The sequence below is a fragment of the Pseudopipra pipra genome, chromosome 1, assembly GCF_036250125.1.
Source record: "Pseudopipra pipra isolate bDixPip1 chromosome 1, bDixPip1.hap1, whole genome shotgun sequence".
NCBI lineage: Eukaryota > Metazoa > Chordata > Aves > Passeriformes > Pipridae > Pseudopipra > Pseudopipra pipra.
Window position 1 is genome coordinate 45,827,049 of NC_087549.1, and position 19,153 is coordinate 45,846,201.

General features: G+C 37.9%; 1 protein-coding gene across 5 annotated transcripts in view; it reads left to right on the forward strand.

Annotated features, from left to right (window-relative positions):
• The window catches only part of CDH2 (cadherin 2), a 118,409-nt gene that overhangs the window by 83,542 nt on the left and 15,714 nt on the right, over positions 1–19,153 (forward strand). For all 5 annotated transcript variants that reach the window (XM_064654555.1, XM_064654516.1, XM_064654548.1 and 2 more), the window contains exons 6-14: positions 1,124–1,268; positions 2,327–2,499; positions 7,784–7,921; positions 8,281–8,466; positions 10,683–10,939; positions 12,286–12,428; positions 13,636–13,869; positions 14,194–14,427; positions 15,678–15,817. In XM_064654555.1, coding sequence (XP_064510625.1) covers positions 1,124–1,268; positions 2,327–2,499; positions 7,784–7,921; positions 8,281–8,466; positions 10,683–10,939; positions 12,286–12,428; positions 13,636–13,869; positions 14,194–14,427; positions 15,678–15,817 — 1,650 coding nt within the window. The remainder of the gene's footprint in view (positions 1–1,123; positions 1,269–2,326; positions 2,500–7,783; positions 7,922–8,280; positions 8,467–10,682; positions 10,940–12,285; positions 12,429–13,635; positions 13,870–14,193; positions 14,428–15,677; positions 15,818–19,153) is intronic.

Sequence of the window (19,153 nt, forward strand, 5' to 3'; positions counted from 1 at the left end):
GTTGTCTGTTCTTTTGAGAAACCATGCTGAAATCACTACAGAAGTTGCGCAGCTCCTAGAGAGAGTTTTCCAGCATGTTGCGGATTAAAACGCTCCTTGCCTTGTGTTCCGGGAAGCCCTTTGAGTGCTGCTCCCAAACAGAGGACACAGCAGGAGGTGACAGGGGGAGGAGAGGAGAGGGGGAAAGGCTCTCTCAACAACAGCTCTGGCATCAGTAAGATTTTTACTGAGCATTTGACATTGGTGATTCAAGATTTACTGGCTTGGGAATTTACATTTATATAAGTCATTTACAGAGTGGTGAGTTAATAATGCTGTCTTGCTCCTTTCTAGTAGGTTTGTAGCCATAAGATATGTGTGTGCATGTATATATGTATAATGGGCATCAGCAGGACTGCTATAGGAGAAAGTTGCTCTTTTTCCTATCAATTGCCACACTCTGGCCTAAATACATAGGTTTACATTTTCAGAAAGTACTGTATTCCTTTTTTTTTTTTTTACTCTTGAATTTAGGATGTCAAAGTTAGTTATTCAGCTCTTTCTGACAATCAGGGCATTAAATTTAAGTATGTCAGTAACTTTTAAACTCAGTCCATAATTTAGCTTCAGCTTAATTTTAGAGTAGAATTTCAGTGTGTTTACTGACAGTGATTTATCACAAACCCTACCTTGGTGTTTTAGATAACACAAATTTATTGTCTATGTTTTTTCTGTGCATTCATGTCTATCCAAAATATGTAATATCAGTAAAGAATTTTTGAAAGTGTTCCTTCCCTATCAGTTGTAAGATGTTTCCTGTTTAATATAAATCTGCATATTTTTTAGAGTCTGTATTCTAATGGTCATTATTAAAAACAGAATTATATGTGGCAGTAGCCACTGGTAGTAATCATAATTACATGATCTAAGATAATTTTCAGCAAATTAAAGAAGTCTACAACTTAGGATACTTTAGAAGTCTGAAAAGCAGTTCCATTAGCAAGTTGAGAACTTAAAAGTTCAATATGAGGGAACAGTGACAGATAAAAAAATACACTGAACTAAAAATGTCTGGCCTGAAATTTCCTGTCACCATTATTATATCTATTTGTGCAAATTCTAATACTTTTAATGATTTTTGCAGCTGAGAGCACACGCAGTGGACGTAAATGGAAACCAGGTGGAAAATCCTATTGACATTGTTATTAATGTCATTGACATGAATGACAATAGACCTGAATTCTTACACCAGGTTTGGAATGGGACAGTCCCTGAAGGATCAAAGCCAGGTAATACATGGGCTTTTGGGAGATGGGGGTATCATTTTGTAGTATCATATTTACAGTATCATTTTGAAGGTGATGAAGGTAGTGCCTTCAGATCTTGTAATACTTTCAAAGGTGTCTTAGTGTGAGGAGAAAAATCTCAGATACTATCTTCTTATTTCACCCTTTTAAAATTCACTTTTTAGCATGCTAAGATTCATTTCCAAAAGACAAAATTGCTATATACGTAACCTAAAGCAGGAAAGGCTTTAAGATTATAAGTTTTGGGTTGTGGTTTTGAAAATCCTATTTATAATGTCAGAATTCTTACATTTATTGTTATGATAGACATTGACGTTCATTTAGTTGACAGGTCAGGGTATAAGAGACTTCGGAAATGTCACCAAATCCAGTTCTAGTTCTGATTCTCAGAGGCTTTTGAAATACTGGGATTTGAAATCAATGTCATTTGAATTCTCAAGAAAACCTAAGTGTTGTTCAGATCTCATTAAAATTCTAATCAGCTCAGACTAAAGTTTGCAGTATGGCTGAAGCCACTTCCTTAATTTGTCAGTACTGCAAAATGAATTTTTTAGAAAGGTTAGTACAAGAAATGGGTTTTCTCACTTCACAGTGTTGACTTGGCGTTTGAGGTACATCTCAAAGACCTTTGAAAGAGTATTGTTTATATTGATTTTCAGTCACTATCAGTATGTGCACCAATTCTGAACGTTAAGTATATTTCCTTTGGCCCAGTTAATCACATTTGTATCTAAACATGAGATGCGTTGTCGTTACAGAAATATTATTTGTGGCAGAATTTTAGGATTTCATTGTTTATGGAGCTTCTTCACTTATAAGCAAATCTGATATTTTATAAACACAGAGTATTTTTATCTCCTCTTATGTATTTTAATTACTCTGTTGGTGAGTCTTGAGTTTAGTTAGTTTGTTTTAAGTAAGGAAGGAATGTGTAGAGTTTACCAAAAGAAATACATGCTTTGACCATTGCTTGTAAAGGGATCTTGTGTAATCTGAGTGTAAACTGTTTATATAACATCAATTATTTATCCTGCTGCTAGGAACCTACGTGATGACTGTTACTGCCATCGATGCTGATGATCCCAATACACAGAATGGGATGCTGAGATACAGAATCTTGTCACAGGCTCCGAGCAGCCCTTCTCCAAACATGTTTACAATCAACAACGAAACCGGTGATATTATCACTGTAGCAGCTGGGCTTGACAGAGAGGTATGGCAGGTCTTATTCCCATAGGCTGGGTTTCACTTAATTAATCGCTTAATTCATTAATTGACTTAATTAATCACTTAAAGATGCACATCTTGGGGATGTGCAGGTGGATGAGAGGCTGGACATGAGTTGACAATATACACTTGCAGGTAATCGTATCCAGGGCTGCATCAAAAGAAGCATAGCCAACAGGTTGAGGGACATGATTCTCCCTTCTATTCTGCTCTTGTGAGACCCCTCCTGGAGTGCTGCATCCAGCTCTGGGGTCCTCAGTACGGGAAAGACATGGACCTGCTGGAGCAAGTCCAGAGGAGGGACGTGAATATGATAGGAGGGCTGGAGCACCTCTCTTATGAAGACAAGGGGAGAGACCTGGGGTTGTTCAGCATGGAGAAGAGAAGGCTTCTGGGAGACCTTATAGCAGCCTTCCAGTACCTAAATGAGGCCTACAGGAGAGCTGGAGAGGGACTTTTTAGGGCATGCGATGGTAGAACAAGGGGGAATGGCTTTAAACTGAAAGCGGATGTGTTTAAATTAGGTAAAAGGAAGAAAGTCTTTACTGTGAGGATGGTAAGGCACTGGAACAGGTTGACCAGAGAACTTGTGGATGCCCCATTCCTGGAATTGTTAAAGGCCAGGTTGGATGGGGTTCTGAGCAATGGTGTAGTTGGAGGTGTCCCTGCCAATGGCGGGGGGGTTGTAACTAGATGATTCGTAAGGTTGCTTCCAGCCCAGACCATTTTATGATCCTGTGAAATATTTCTCCCCCTTCCCAGTCTGAACTTCCTCTCTTTCTTCACCTTGTTGACACTAGTCATTATCCTAGCCCAGAGTACAAAAACCCAGGGGAGAGAAAATTATGTTAGAGGGGAAAATTGGACCTACACATTCTTTTTCGTGTAGTCACCCTTGGTTCAATGGGGTCATGTAAAGGATCTTGTGCCATAAGCCTGTTTGCTTTTAAGGAACAGATACACACTAAAGCAGAGCAATGCAATTAAGAAGCTCAGGCCTTGGTGCTAAAGTGGGAGTAGCTTCAGACCTTTCCTCTTGATGAGCTCTGTGGGCAAAGAGGAGATAGAAAATGAATTTGGCTATATGGTTTATTTTTTTTTGGAAGCTTCAGGAAAGCTTTTGTGCTCCTCTGTCCTCTTCCTTTCTCTTCACAGAGAGCTAGTAAATATTTTAAATCTTCTGAATTCTGTGTTGCTACATTTGCAGTAATTCCCTGATCTGAATTTTGCTTATTGAAACATACCAGGAAAAATGTTACTGAATTTAAAATTTGAAAAGCACACTTCTAAATAAAAAACCAGTCAGCACTGGAAACTGCATAGATAATAACTTGTCTCAAGGACTGGACACACATTCAAAAACTTTGGGGGGAAAAGAAAAATTAAAAGGATCTGTCAGTAATTCACTGCTACATGCCAAGCAAGTCCCATTCTGTCTAGACAGTTCTTCACTGTGCTCACCACCAGAGAAGGGTGCCAGATCCTCTGCTCTAATTCACCCATCTGTGAGGTTGGGAATAAAAATATTTCCCTCTCAACTCCAGATCTGTCACATGGACTAACTGTTCTTTTGAACCACTTGAAAACTTCAGAGAAGATAAGCATTATTTTATAAACAAGCTATAAAATCCAAACAAGTCTCTTTTGAACACATCTTGTTTCAACTTCTGTTTTACTAACCTCATTTGAGCTCATTAAATCTGAAGGTTTTTTTAAACTGGATTTGCTGTTCATTTTTTAGCTGTTTGTTTATAGTTATTTGAAATAACTATATATTAGAATAAAAATGCTTTCTGATGTTCTGGGTTGGCTATTAATATTCTGATGCATTTCAGTTTGAAAGGGGTAATCAGTAGATTTGAAAAGCTAAACAGACTGTTAGATATTGCAATTAATTTTTTGAGGTTTTATTAACATTCGTTCTATTTAAGTTGGTTTTGAAGAGAAGGGATTTGAGGAAGGGAAAACCCTGAACTTTACAGTGTTGTCTTATTAAATTAAAAAAATGATGGGCAGCTTTGCCCTTGTTTTTAAAATCCCCTGGTCATCTTTGACAGGTGAACTTTCAGAAGGACACAGCGATAATTCTTGAGTTTTATCACTTAGTGACTAGCTGTACTGGAGGGATTTAACTTGGAAGAAACCAGCTGCCTGTGGAGCTTAGACCCTCACATTAACAGTTGGAGAAGCCTTGTCATTTGCCATTGGTTTTCCTGATGGATCACTCCGCTGATACCCAAATTAGTATATATAAACATTTCTCAATCATGTTGAATAGTAATGATTAATGTTAAATCATTCAAATATTAAATTAGACTAATATGAGATAAAATGGGTTTCCTTCCCAAGCCATTGCTTTGCTTCCTCCATTTCCTGAGTCATTTTGTGGAAGTCAATTAAATTAAAATGACTGGGAGTCTAGAAAGCCGCATCTGAATTGAGCAGATTGCTGACAGTGGGCCAGGGAGTGCCCTGTTGTCCACGAATCCCAGCTGGTCTGCCCGCTTCTGCCATTCCACCTTTTTCTCCTAAGTCTTATCTCTCTTTGTAAAGCTCTAATTAAGGTCATAAAATACTAGACACAATTTTAAATTCTTAAATAATGTGACACATTATTTATGGGACCGTAAGTGTTGTAGGTATTAAAAAAATAAGAGTGGTTCCTCTGATAGCATTTCTCATCTGCTAGTATTTTAGATTAACATTCAAAATGCATTATCTGTGCTAACATGCACAGGAGGAGAGTAGCTTAGGTAAGGGAACTCAGCTTAAGGCAGAAGAAATCTTTCACTTGTTATCTCAAAAGGTGCTGTTTTATGAGATCCAACTATTCTTATTTCTTCCGCTGTTTCTGTGGAATTCACTTCAGCGTTAAAACATCTGCCTTACTGCTGGAGGTGCTGAAGAAGTCAGGGAGGGTACTTAAATTTACACACTGACATTCCTGCCTCACGTGAGGTTAATTCAGTGAAGTGCTCTTTTATTTGGCCTGTGTCGAAGTGGAAAGATGTGAACTGATGAGGTCTGTGTTCTTTCTTGAAGCTGCCAGTTCATTTTTGGATGTGTTGCTGCTAAGTGTCTGTGCAGACTGCTGACACATGCTCCCCAGCTTATTCCTGGCTGCTTCTCAACCCACAGTAAAAAGAGGAGACCCACCTCCCCCAGTTTCCCCATGCTTGCAAAGTTGTGTGCTTGTTGATTTCTGAAATTTCATTCTCAGCAGTTGATTTTCTTTATGGGAGTGCTGGGAAGAGGGGAAAAAAACAACCAAGCAACCAAAATCACATATGTACTGTCTTTTGGGCCACTTTGTGGGGAAAGTTTATAGTACGCTGCTTCTGTTGGAATTATGTAAGAAGACTGTAGGGAAGTTGAGTCTCCGTGTAATAATAGTAGGGTTTCCATAATGAAATTTGCTTCTTGGGATCAATGTGTTAAGACCCAGATGAATCAGAAGCACCTGCTGTTTCAATAACGTGGAATCATATGGCAGTGAGATTTGCTTCAATACTGGTTTAGATTTTATTGCTTCACCATAAGTAAAGTATGTTTCTTTTCCTGGGTGAAAGTAGTAAAAGTATTTTTTTGATTCCCTCATGACTGCTTCTCTTGTTGGTGTCATGAAGGAGACCTTTAGGATGTTTACTTAAGCCTTTTGAAGGTCAGTTTCCAAGTATATTTTGCAAACCAGAATTCATATACATATTTATGCATTATTAAACATATATACTGCATTTCTGTATACATGATGCTAGTCTTGCTTTTTTTAAAGAACCGTGGGGTACATATATAGCAATACACATTGGGGATGTCGTGTAAAGGTTTATTCGTGAAAGAGGGCATGAGCGAAAATTATCTTCAGTGGGAGATAAAGATTCATACAGCTTATTTTAAAAACACTTTCTGTTCAGTGACTCATATTTGCTGCCTGGAAGTGTGCATAACCATTAAATCTCTCACGTCTGTCATACTGTCTGGCCAAAAAGAAAGTTAGATATTATCAGTGGTATTGCCCTTGCTTATTTTTTTGTATCAGTACCTGTAGTTTCTTTTTGTAAATGTGTGATTCTTGAGCTGTCCTGCAAAGGGCCAGGAGTTGGACTCGATAATCCTGATGGGCCCCTTCCAACTCAGCATACTACATGATTCTATAAGTTTGCATGAGAAGTAATGTGTCATATACCCAACTCTTTAGACAGTGGGAGAAAATAAAGTACCAAATTGGAAAAAAAATACTTTTCTTGAAGTATTTTTATTTTGCCAGAAGGTTTTTGCCAGTGTTAGTGAACCATTCATGAAAGTGATATTTCAAAGTAATAGCAGCTCCTTATGTTGGTGTGTTTTCTTTTGGGAAAAACTGAATGATAACACTTCTCTCAAAGGGAGGAAGATGAACTGGTAGATGAAGGAGCATGGACAATATTTGCATGCAGTGAGTTAAAATAAACTTTTCAGCAACTCTACACAGAAAACATCTTTCTGTTTTTGTTTTTTTTTTTTTTAATAAAACCTTGTCCATGTTGTTTTAAACATCTACCCAGTCTGAGGTCAGGTCTCTGCCAGGCATTTCTGGTGCTAAGGGACCCTGGCCCTGCTCCAGCTGTGAGCAGGGAGCGAGTGCCTGGCTTGAGGACCGTTAGCAGTGGCGCACACAGGGGGAGAGAGGGGGGCCATTGCTGCCATATTCGGCCAGGGTGTTTAACATTTATGGAAATAGCCTGTTTGGTGCTTCCCTCCCCCTTTTTCCCAGCGCCCTCTGTTAGCTTTGACATCTTTGGTTTCCATAGAGATCTCAAGAAGTTGCAGCAGTGGTTTTATACTTGGGCTTGGCTGAAACAAAACCTTGGCAGTTGTGACCGTTTGGCCGAGAAACCTACCTTGGCTCAGTGCTCTCAAATGCTTTTGAGGACTTACACTGTTCTAGTATAAACTGCACTCTGGTTCTTTTTTCACCATTTGAAAAGCGTTGTTAAACCTGTGATCATAGTATTAACTGTATAAAATGGTTTGATTTTTGAGAGTAGGTAGCAGTTAGCCTGTCCTTTTCTTGGCCATATGTGAAAAAAGTCAGAGTAGTTCAGTATACCTAGATGCAACCTGGTGCTGTATTCCTGTGGCACAAACTTTGTTCCTGTTGTTTTGGGTGATGTTAACTAGAATAAACAGTATGATAGGTTCTATTGCTTAGCGAAGTACAATTTTGGGAACACCTGCTGTCCTATGGTAATGTTAGTTTTGTCTAAAACTTATGTTGTCATCTTGTGTTTTAGAAAGTACAACAATATACATTAATAATTCAAGCTACGGACATGGAAGGAAACCCAACATATGGTCTTTCAAACACAGCAACTGCTGTCATCGCTGTGACAGATGTCAATGACAATCCTCCAGAGTTCACTGCCATGACTGTAAGTACAGGATGGGAGTTACTGAAGGATGCATATATTTATAGCCATTCTCCACTTTTCTCATTATATTCACAGACAGTAAATATTTATTGCTTATTAAATACTACGCCGGCAGGCAGAATTGAAATATGTGCAGAGTATATATCACTTAGATACAGTATTCTGCTTTGGTCAAAAGGCAAAAACTGGCAAGGGAATCAAGCCATCGGTTCTCTGGGTGGCCTCAGGTAAACTTCATTAGGTAAATTGTCAGAGCTCCAGTGAAGAGAGATGCGCTCCCTCACTTTGATGAATATTCAGTATGAGAAGCTTTCTCATGCTTCTCCAGACAAGGTAAAATGTTTTCTTATCTTTTGCAGTTCTATGGGGAAGTGCCAGAAAACAGGGTAGATGTGATCGTAGCAAATCTGACGGTAACAGATAAAGATCAGCCCCACACTCCTGCGTGGAATGCAATGTACCGAATGACTGGAGGAGACCCCACAGGCCGGTTCACCATCCTCACTGATCCCAACAGCAATGATGGGCTGGTGACTGTTGTAAAGGTAAGAGATGCTCATGTTTCAGAGAATTAAGCAGAGATGGAATAAGTGGGAGAACATTGAAGGGGGGAAATGTGAATTCCTGAGGCCAGCATGAATCTGGAAAGAAAATAGATTGGCACTGTCTGTCTTGTGGAACTTTGCAATCTGTTTCTTTGAGTGTTACCTTGCTTACACTGTCTGTAATATTCTAGCTTATCAGTTTTAAAAATCAGGCTAGGTTATTGAAAATGATGGATTTTGAAACTTTATTTGCAAGAAGTTAGAAATTAGTCTGTGAAAAAGCATTTGCTTAGCATTTTTTGCTAGTCTAAAGGAACAGTGTCCTACCTCATGGCCTCCGTTAGTAGTCATGCTTGTTGTCTGCACATTTTATGACAAGATGTTCCCATTAAGGGACAGATATAGGCAGTCAAAGCACAATCAGGGAGGAAAAAGTGATGGGTGGGAGGCTACTTCTACAAGAGACATCTAAAGAGTGGCTATTTTTAAAACCTCATTTAAATACCTTTTATGGAATAACCTGTCTATCTTCGTTCCCTAGCCAACACAGCTCTGTGTTGAGGGGTGGCTTATTTCAAGTGATAATAACAATGTGGTTCTATAATTAAACTACCAAGCAGTAGCAACCTTTTCTCATGGCCTTCCAATAAGTGTCTCATCTCTGATTTGGCCTGCTCTGGTTTTGGCCGATGCATTATGAAGTCAAATGTGAGAGGCCAGTATTCCCATTTGGAAACTAAAACATTCTCCTTTTCTCTTTTTTCCCTTTTCTCTTTTCTCTTTTCTCTTTTCTTTTCTTTTCTTTTCTTTTCTTTTCTTTTCTTTTCTTTTCTTTTCTTTTCTTTTCTTTTCTTTTCTTTTCTTTTCTTTTCTTTTCTTTTCTTTTCTTTTCTTTTCTTTTCTTTTCTTTTCTTTTCTTTTCTTTTCTTTTCTTTTCTTTTCTTTTCTTTCTTTTCTTTTCTTTTCTTTTCTTTTCTTTTCTTTTCTTTTCTTTTCTTTTCTTTTCTTTTCTTTTCTTTTCTTTTCTTTTCTTTTCTTTTCTTTTCTTTTCTTTTCTTTTCTTTTCTTTTCTTTTCTTTTCTTTTCTTTTCTTCATTCTTTTCTTTTCTTTTCTTTTCTTTTCTTTTCTTCATTCTTTTCCTCCTTGTTTTTTGATTATTTTTTTAATATTCTTAATATCTAGGTGACAAAAAGATACAGCTTTTGTACAACTATAATGGTAATTCACACTGGGTTTTTTTTAAGAACTGTCTCTGTTTTATAACTGCTCTTCCCCAGAGGTATTAATTGTTATAGTGCAGTCTTTCGGCAAGAATTATGTGTCTGTGCTTTTTAGCACTCCTTTAAGCACATAGACATGGGAAGAGTTGAAAGCCTGCCTACAGTTTTTATTGGCATTGCAGTGAGTTGATCTGTCAACCTGTAATGAAGATTGGATTGTCTCTTGTCACTGACTTCATACTGTCACATGCCAACTGTCCCTGTAAGGTACAGGGTTTCTTCCAGTCTAGAATCTTTGTGAGTAGCACAGTGCACGGTATTAGGGTGAATCAGGTCTCCAAGAATGCCTCAATCCTGTGCAGCATGACAGAGGAACTCTAGCCTGAAATTGTTTTTACTTCTCCTTAAATTGGACTTCTGGCTCAATGAGGAAGTCTCAAAACTAAAGGTTGTCTGCACTGGCAATATGGGAGCCATATGTATACCAGAAGTAGGGGTAGCTGGAATTACGAAGAGTCTTTCCAGTAAATCATTAAGGTCATGAGAATATCAGATCTGTGGGGCTAGGTATGGTCATGAAGTCGTTTGAAGGAAACTTTCATCCTCCTAACAGAAAGAGGCAGCTTTCTTTCCTCAGGAGAGCTCTTCAGGAGCCACATGTGAATGCCTGGCACAAAGCTGGGGATTTTTACATCATTTTGTAATTAAACTATTTGTTCCCTCATTTACCTCTAATGGCAGTACCAGAATAAGTTAAATCCAAGAATGACAAGGTTTCTAGCTGTTCTGACTTGAAAACTGCTGCTGAGCAAAACCCAAGCCCATGGTCTCCTGTTGAGGTGATGCATTTATTCTGCTCTCTTTAGACCCTGTGCTCATATTTTTGAGAAAAGCAGTACAAGTAACATTTAAAATGTGCATGTAATCAAAAATGTTGTTGTGTGTCCATTGCTACTGTTAGTAAACAATAACACTTCTCTCTTTGCTCTTCCCAGCCAATTGACTTCGAGACCAACAGGTTGTTTGTACTTACTGTAGCTGCGGAAAATCAAGTGCCTTTGGCTAAGGGGATTCAGCATCCTCCTCAGTCAACAGCAACTGTGTCCATTACGGTTATTGATGTGAATGAGAGCCCCTATTTTGTTCCAAACCCTAAGCTTGTGCGTCAAGAAGAAGGGCTACTTGCTGGTAGCATGTTGACAACTTTCACTGCTCAGGACCCAGATCGTTACATGCAGCAAACATCTCTAAGGTCTGTATAAATACTTTGCAGTTATTTAACAACTGAAATGCAATATCTGTGTTCTGGAATGGGTGGAGACCAAAAAAGATGACGTGAAATGACTGCATTTACCGTGGCATGTAGTTGTGCCAATACATCCTGTGGCTTTTGTGCAACTCTCTCTAGAGGGTTTTTTGCCTGTAGAGGTGACCTGACCAGCATTCATAGATGTGTAAGCTGGGTCACATTCTCATCCTAAGCCCCATTTCATCAAGGTGGAATGCAGTTGTGCATCTTTGTTGATGTTACACCCCAACATATTCAGTCAGAGCAGACACATGCTTGTGTGAGCTAAGATAATTTGTAATTTAAATTCATCAGTTATTTCAACATGGCAGCAAAACCACATCAGATTGTTGATCAAATCTGAAGGGTTTTCTTTAGATTTATTCTCCATCAGTGCAAAGTGCTGCTGTTGTCTATCTTTTTCTACTGATAGCTATGATCATAATTTGAATAAAACTTTGCTAAATGAGACAAGAGAAGAAGACATGGAAATCTTAAAGCATGCTTTCTCATACCTCGTATAAGACATGGTCATTAACTGCGAAGCTGTGGCAGTGACTTGCCTTGGGTCAGAACTCAGCTTATCCAATATTTTTTTTAGCTCATGTAGAAGAGATTCCAGAAATTACTTTCTGTCTTTCCTTTCAAAATCAAGATTATTAGAATGTTATTTTCTTTTCATTGTGATACTTTGGTCATTTCTGGACATAACTGTCACAGACATGACATCATGAGGACTTAGTGTCAGATACTCAGATAGCTTGCACTTGATTAATGTCAAAGGGCAAATTTATCAGATAGAAGGAGGGTTTTGAAAGACACTCCTCTTTCGAATTAAGATGAGAAGCATGCAGTAAAACTCTGAAAATTAAGTGATATTGGAAGTGCTAGAACAGCATGAGTTAGTGCGACTATAACACTCTTTATCCATTTTTACCTCGCTCTGGCTCTTCGCGCTGGATGAAAGTTACTATGAACAGCTCTGTAGGTATAGGAAAACCAAGAAGGATCCTTAATGAATATTTTAACTGAGTCTGGGTATTAATGTTATGTAGTTTATGGTAATTTTATGATCCTCCTGTTACATGATAATTCACATGGCAAGGGACTTCAAGAATCTAAATGCAGGACTGGTTTTAATATGTATTTTCAAGAATTTTAGTCATAGGGCTTGATAAATGGAAATTTGTGAAATACTGTCTCCAAATTCCAAAAATGTGTTCAGAATGCAAATTAAAATACTAATACTGTCTTTGTTGTCAATATTTATGTCAGCAAATAAATAACACAATTTATGATTAAATACACAGGTACTCAAAAGTTTCAGATCCTGCAAACTGGCTGAAAATTGACCCTGTTAATGGACAAATAACTACTACAGCTGTTTTGGACAGAGAGTCGATATATGTGCAAAACAATATGTATAATGCAACGTTTCTTGCTTCTGATAATGGTATTTATCAATATTGTATGTTTTTTTTTCAAAAAGCTTTCTTTTGTGTGCTTGAATGCCTTTCAATTTTACTGGGGCAGAAAAAAGCGTATGCTTAGAATACATCTAGTTGGAAGTCTCTATTCTATCAGACTTTGTATATTTCCCAGCTACTTCGGAAATGGTCTGAAAAATAATTCTCTGAGTTTGTAGGAAGGCACTGGCTTAGCTACATTAGTTGAGTTTACAGAAAATTGAAAAAAACCTGCATGAGAGTGTGGTACATTGAGTGAATGCACAGCATGAGTGGATTTTGAGGGAGTAACATGTTGGTGGAGAGGGTTTATATTTTGCCACATTCAGGCTGCAGCAGTGCAGAGGGAAAAGGATCTTTTCATTGTCAGTTTGTTAATGACAATTGACACTGCTGAGAAATGAGTCCTTTGTTTTCAGCTGGAATGCTGTACTGTTCGCAGCTGATACCAGAAATATGGACAGACGCAGTTAGGAACATTCTCACATTAGAGGGGAGAGCTGAAACACTGGGGCTATTTGCCTTGGAGAGGAGACAAATGGTAAAATTTTGTGAACTGGAAGCTAGATCAGCTGCTTCCATACTTTGGCTCTGTTTTGGAGAAGAAACATAAATGGAACTGGAAGATTATAGGAGGTAGAATGAGAACCATTATTAATTATACTAAGAAATTCAGTGCCAAATCTTCACATAAATATATGACTTCAGCAAGGTTTATGGAAGCATCACACATTTGTTATGGATAGGAAGAATGTTTAGAAGTAGCATCCTAAAAGTCAGTAGTAGAAGGAATTTAAATAGCACGCTTGTGGTAAAGGGTGATCATAAGTCTTCAAAGTTACAAAATAATTTATCCAGAGGACAAACTATCAGAATTTTGCACCTTCTTCTTTGAAACCTTTGATGTAGACCATCTCTGGAGATTAACTGTCTGATCAGTGAAGGGGTTGAGTCCCTGATGTGCAGATCTACAGTTATTTGCTGAATTTTGCTGAGTAGAGCCATTTCTCTGAGAACAGACTACATAAGAATTAGTATGTTATGAGGATCAGTGACAGTGTTAGATTGGTTTTTAAAGACAGAACCCCAAATCTTAGGTAAACATGTACATGGTAATTGAAAAGTATTGGTATAGCTTTATTTAAGTAACTTTGCAAATGGAAACAGGTTTCATATTATTTTCTTTTCTTTAAGGAATACCCCCAATGAGCGGAACTGGCACACTTCAGATATATCTGCTGGACATCAATGATAATGCCCCCCAAGTGCATCCAAAAGAAGCCACCACTTGTGAAACACTACAGCCTAATGCTATTAACATCACTGCTGTAGACCCTGACATAGATCCAAATGCAGGCCCTTTTGCCTTTGAGCTGCCTGACACACCTGCTAGTATTAAGAGGAATTGGACCATTGTTCGAATTAGTGGTAATTAACATTATAGAAATCTTATTAATTTTTTAAAAAACTATGTCTTCCTGTATTTGATTTCGGTTTACTTTTTATTTCACAACACACACTGATTTTGTTAATAAGAACAGGAAAGCATCTTAGTGTAAGTTCCCCAAAGAACAAGAAATTTTAAGAAAGAAAAGAGAGTAACAGACTTCTGGATTACTGTGAACATAAGTGTCACGTAGTGGTTTGCGCAAGAAGTTAAGGCAGAGCTCAAAGATGAGCCATTTTTGCCAATACGATTTTAAACCCATGTGACCAGTACATTACTTTTTAATAAGTACCTTATTTTCACAGGTGATCACGCCCAGCTCTCCCTAAGAATCAGGTTCCTGGAGGCCGGTATCTATGATGTGCCCATAGTAATTACAGATTCTGGAAATCCACATGCATCTAGCACGTCCTTGCTGAAAGTGAAAGTTTGCCAGTGTGACTTAAACGGAGACTGCACTGACGTTGACCGTATTGTTGGTGCAGGGCTGGGCACTGGTGCCATCATTGCGATTCTGCTTTGTATCATCATCTTGCTCAGTGAGTAGATGCCTTTCTTAATCCTAACTCCTTTATTCTTGTTTTGCAAGTGCAGTCTTATGTTTTAGTCTCAGGTAGCTTGACAAAGACAGGGGAACTATTAAAGTCTCAGGTCCAGGAATTGTTGCTGCATGGTTCGGTGTTTTGAACAAGTTTGAAAACTTTCTCGTAGTACAGAATTTGGAGTCTGTGAGACAGTGTAACTAGCACTTGCATGACAGTCAAGCCCCACAGTGGATTTGTGAAAGAGATTTTCCATTTATACCCGTGGGCGTAATGTTACATCAGTGAAGTGACCAAGTTGAAGGTGCCGTTAGTCCCCAGACATCCAGTCTCTTTTGTGCTGCTTGGTATTGTGTGGATTTGATGGCACCCACAGTAAGTAACAGTGATTTTAAGGAATGCTCTGGTGTGACTACTGTTGTGGTTCAGTTTAATGAAAGTAGGCTGTTGGATGATTTTGGAATGTAATACATCACAGCCCTTCACATAAGGCCTGAGAAAAAGGCAGCTATGCAGGAACAAAGATGTGTATGTTTAAGTACTGCATAAAGCTGTGCTAGTATTTTATTTTGTATCAAGTGCATTCAGTAAGGGGAATGACTAAACATCATGACTAAGTGTCTGTCCTTTGTAGTAAATTAGATGCTAGCTCTCCTCCACATTATAGTTAAGTGATTTCCAATTGTGGTGGAACACAAGGAAGGGATTAGCCTGTTCATAGTATACTATGCACCAGTCTAGAACATAAAAAATTATGGAAAGAAGTAATTTTTTAAAAAATAATATTTGAGCCTGACTAAGCCCAGGACTGTACATGGGCACGCAGTATAATTGTTTTCTTGATACAAGATACTTTTAAAATGTTGGCTATTAAATTAATAGAGCCTTATTGAAGAAGAGATTCCTTTCTGAATCTAGTGGTTTATGAAGCATAGTCTTTCTTAATTCTTTTCTTGACAAGTTTATTTTGCAGATCTGGAATGGGTTTGTGACTTATAACCTTGAATATGTGATTGATTCCAAATCAAATTGCCTATGGAGGCCTGAGTTTAAACATCTCTTGCTTAAGCTGTCTCCTGTCAAATTTTTCATTTAAAAAACCCACACCTCATCCAGAACAGTCAAATCCAACTTCATTGGCTTTTTTTTTTTTTTAATTTAAATCTTGGTGTTAAATTTGTACAATTGTTCATGGCCTTGTTTCAAAATTAAGACATGGTTTTGTTTCTTCTATTTTTATATTACAGTTTTAGTTTTAATGTTCGTGGTATGGATGAAACGCCGTGATAAAGAGCGTCAGGCAAAGCAGCTCTTGATTGATCCCGAAGATGATGTGAGGGACAACATTCTGAAATACGATGAAGAAGGGGGTGGAGAAGAAGATCAGGTAAGGAATGATTAGTGCTTTTTATGTATAGATTTGCACTTCACTGTGCACTTTATCTATTTTGTTTCCATTGACACATTATGATAGGTAGCTAATTTTTACATTAAATACTGAAGGCAATAGGTGATGTTTTCAAAACATTAAATAAAACATTGCTTTCTTATGCTGTTTTTTTTGCAGTCCCAGATATACCAATTGCTTGCTGTTTGGATAGGATGTAAAACCAATATCTTGCCCTGTTACAGCCTTCAGACCAGATTCCAGCTAAGGCTGTTATATTTAAGTGAAAGTTAAAATCCTCTCTCATTTATGTCTAAACTTTCTTCACTTTTTGTGTGGGATCTTGTTGTACTGAATCACCAGCTCAGAGTGTCTAATAGCATCTGATCCAAATATGAGCCTTACTTGGTGGTAGGTGAATGCCTTTCTAGATATACAGTAATGTTGGCTATTGACAGATTGGCCACCACTGGGATTTCAAGCTTGGAAAGTATTTAGGTTTCAAGTAGCTGTCAGGGCACATCTGTGTTTATTCAAATACCTTTCCAAGCAGGTGCCATATGCATTTACTCTCATGTCACCTCTAGTTGAACCACTGCTGATATGTCAGAGGACTAGGACTGATGTGTATATGCTAAGAATAGCTTCTTTTTTCCTTCTCTCTCAAAGTTAGTGGATTTCCAAGCAGTGCAATTTCCTTCCTTCAGAGGAATTTTTATTAAGTGCTTTATGAACATGACAAACAGTAGATTTATGCACATTATTAGTGGTAGAAGTAAGTCTAATAATTACAAAGATATAATTACAAAGTGGATATAATAGAGTCTAAGAAATTTTCCAGTTAAAAGCCTTGAAAAATTAAGTGTAATTCTGCCACACATCCCCAGTCTCAGTCATCTGGCACTTGAGTTGTCTGAAAAGTCTCTCCCTTCACTGGCACAGACTTTTATAGTTTCCTTCTGCTCATCTGTTTGTTTGTCTGAAATTTGTGTTCCCCTTAGTAATTTCCATGCTTCCTGCATTTCCCCAAGTACTGTTCCTACTTCCTGGCTTTTCTGCATAATGTTCTTTTTAAGCAGTTTGCAGAGGAAACCTCAGTTTATGCACTTTTGGAAAATTGCTTATGTTGTTAAATAAAGTGAAAACAACCCTTTGAGTCTATGCATATATGCCAGTTGTTTGTACATAGATAGTTTGAGTACAAGAACTGCATCCTGTTTGTGCATCTGCTATTGTACAAAAGAATTACAAGTTTTTTGTAAAAATTAAGGCTTCTCAGTGCTGTGAGAACTAATGTTTCAGTTCACATATCCTCAGCTCTTGTTCACCCATAATTCTCTGGAGGATCTGTTCAGCAGTTGTCACGGAGTTTTGATTTTTAATTACTGTCCACACAACCCTCAGGACAGAGTAAGGTTCTCTTGGTATATTCCATTGGGAAGTCATAGGTGATGCTAGAGTAGTGTTGGGAGGGACTGTGGTGCACATCAGAAACTTTAATCATTGTAACAGTTTACAATGACAGTAAATTAGAAATGGCTCTGAAGTCTCTCTTCTGACCTTCTTGTACTGTGCACCTCTCCAATGGAAGTGCTGTCTTAGTGAGAGGTACTGTGGCAGGAGGTAACATTCCATGGATGCCATAGAGATTAGAGGGATGTAAACCATCCATAAACACAACCTTTCACCAGCACTGAATGAGGGTACTGCAGGCAATGAAAGGATAAATTGCATATGGGTGGAGTAGCAGTAAAATAGTAAGAAATGTGAAATTAGGATCATTTCTTCTCGCTGTGAGCATAGAAAGCATCTAGTCGCAGAGAGGTTTGAGGGCTTCACAAAAGATTCAATGATTTTTATCCACAAAACCCATACTTACTTTCTTAAGACAAATTTTAAAGCCACTATTGCAATTTAATTATTTTTGCTGCCAGACATGTTCAGGTACACTCAACCATTGAGCAGTAGACTGGTCTCTGAGGGTCTAAACCATCTTTACACACACTCCAAATGTAACAAACAAGTCAGGAAGAAGAAAATAAAAGCTCACAGAAAATATAACAAGCTTTTATAACCACTTACGTAGCTGGAGTTTTAGACTACTGGTAGGGCAAAAAGGGGGTAGATTCTACCATAGCTTCAAAGCTAGGAATTTGTTGCTATCCAGAGTGGCTGAAAAGAGAACACAAACTATTCATGTAGGCACTTATTTTTCTGTCTACAGTGGATGATGTAAAAAAGTTCTGTCTTGCTTTTCAGGGAGCTTTTTTTACTTTATTTTGATTTGGCATTTTGTAAAATCTAAATTCTGCCTGTGCTTAACTAGAGATAATAGTTCCTAGGTTTGTTTCTTCCTGGTTCCCTCCTGGCCCCCCTCACCTCCTTTTCCTGGGGGAAGGCCGGAGGATTATATTTCATTTGATTTTATTTGGTTTTGCAGACATTTTATATGAGATTTAAGAACTTGGAATGCAAAGCTTTTCAAATGTCCCAAGTTCTCTACAAGTAGTAATCTCATTTTGGCAAACTGTGGCTTAGCAAAATACTGCATAAGCAAAGCTGTGTGCAGAACATGGTGGGCAAAGGATGTTGGCTATAAAGATCTTTACATTTTTGTCAAAGTTAAGAAAAGCATTTAATTGTAAAAGTGAAAATGTTCTAAAAAAGCATGGGACTGACATCAAAAATGTATTTTCAGAATGAGACCTCGTAGGCTAAATCTGCCATTGTTCTACTAAAATCAAAAAAACTTATTTCATGGTCAATCTTCGATCCAGAAGTCATCAGCAAATGACAGAGGAAAATACTCTGTATCAATATTAACGTTTTATGGTGCATTGTCCCCAAAACCCTCAGGATTGATTAAACAAGCAGCTTCAGTAGAAGGCAGAACACAAGGTGACTCAAACACAGAGCCATCCTACCCAGGGTACATTGCCTGCAGTGAAATAGAAGTGAATACTCAAAGCTTCCTGTGAATCTTAGTGAGAACAATATTTTAAAAGCTTCAGATATTTTCATAATCATTACCATTACCTCTATTTATAGCTAGCAAATTACTTTTTAAAATCACATGCTTTTCTAGATGAATACTTGAAAATTTTCCCTCTGTGGCCTCATATTTCCCAAATGTTTAGGTAACTTGAATATATGGCTGGTAGGGCTTGAAGATAATTGATAGAACTTTTAGGACTCTGTATCCTGAACCAAATTACTTTTAAACTTGTGGCTTTTCTCTTAAAGTAATTGATTTATTTGAGAGGTGTTATTTATTTATTTTGAAGCTATGCAGTTGGGTTTCCTTAGCTGTCATGGCAGACCCAGAAACATCTAAAG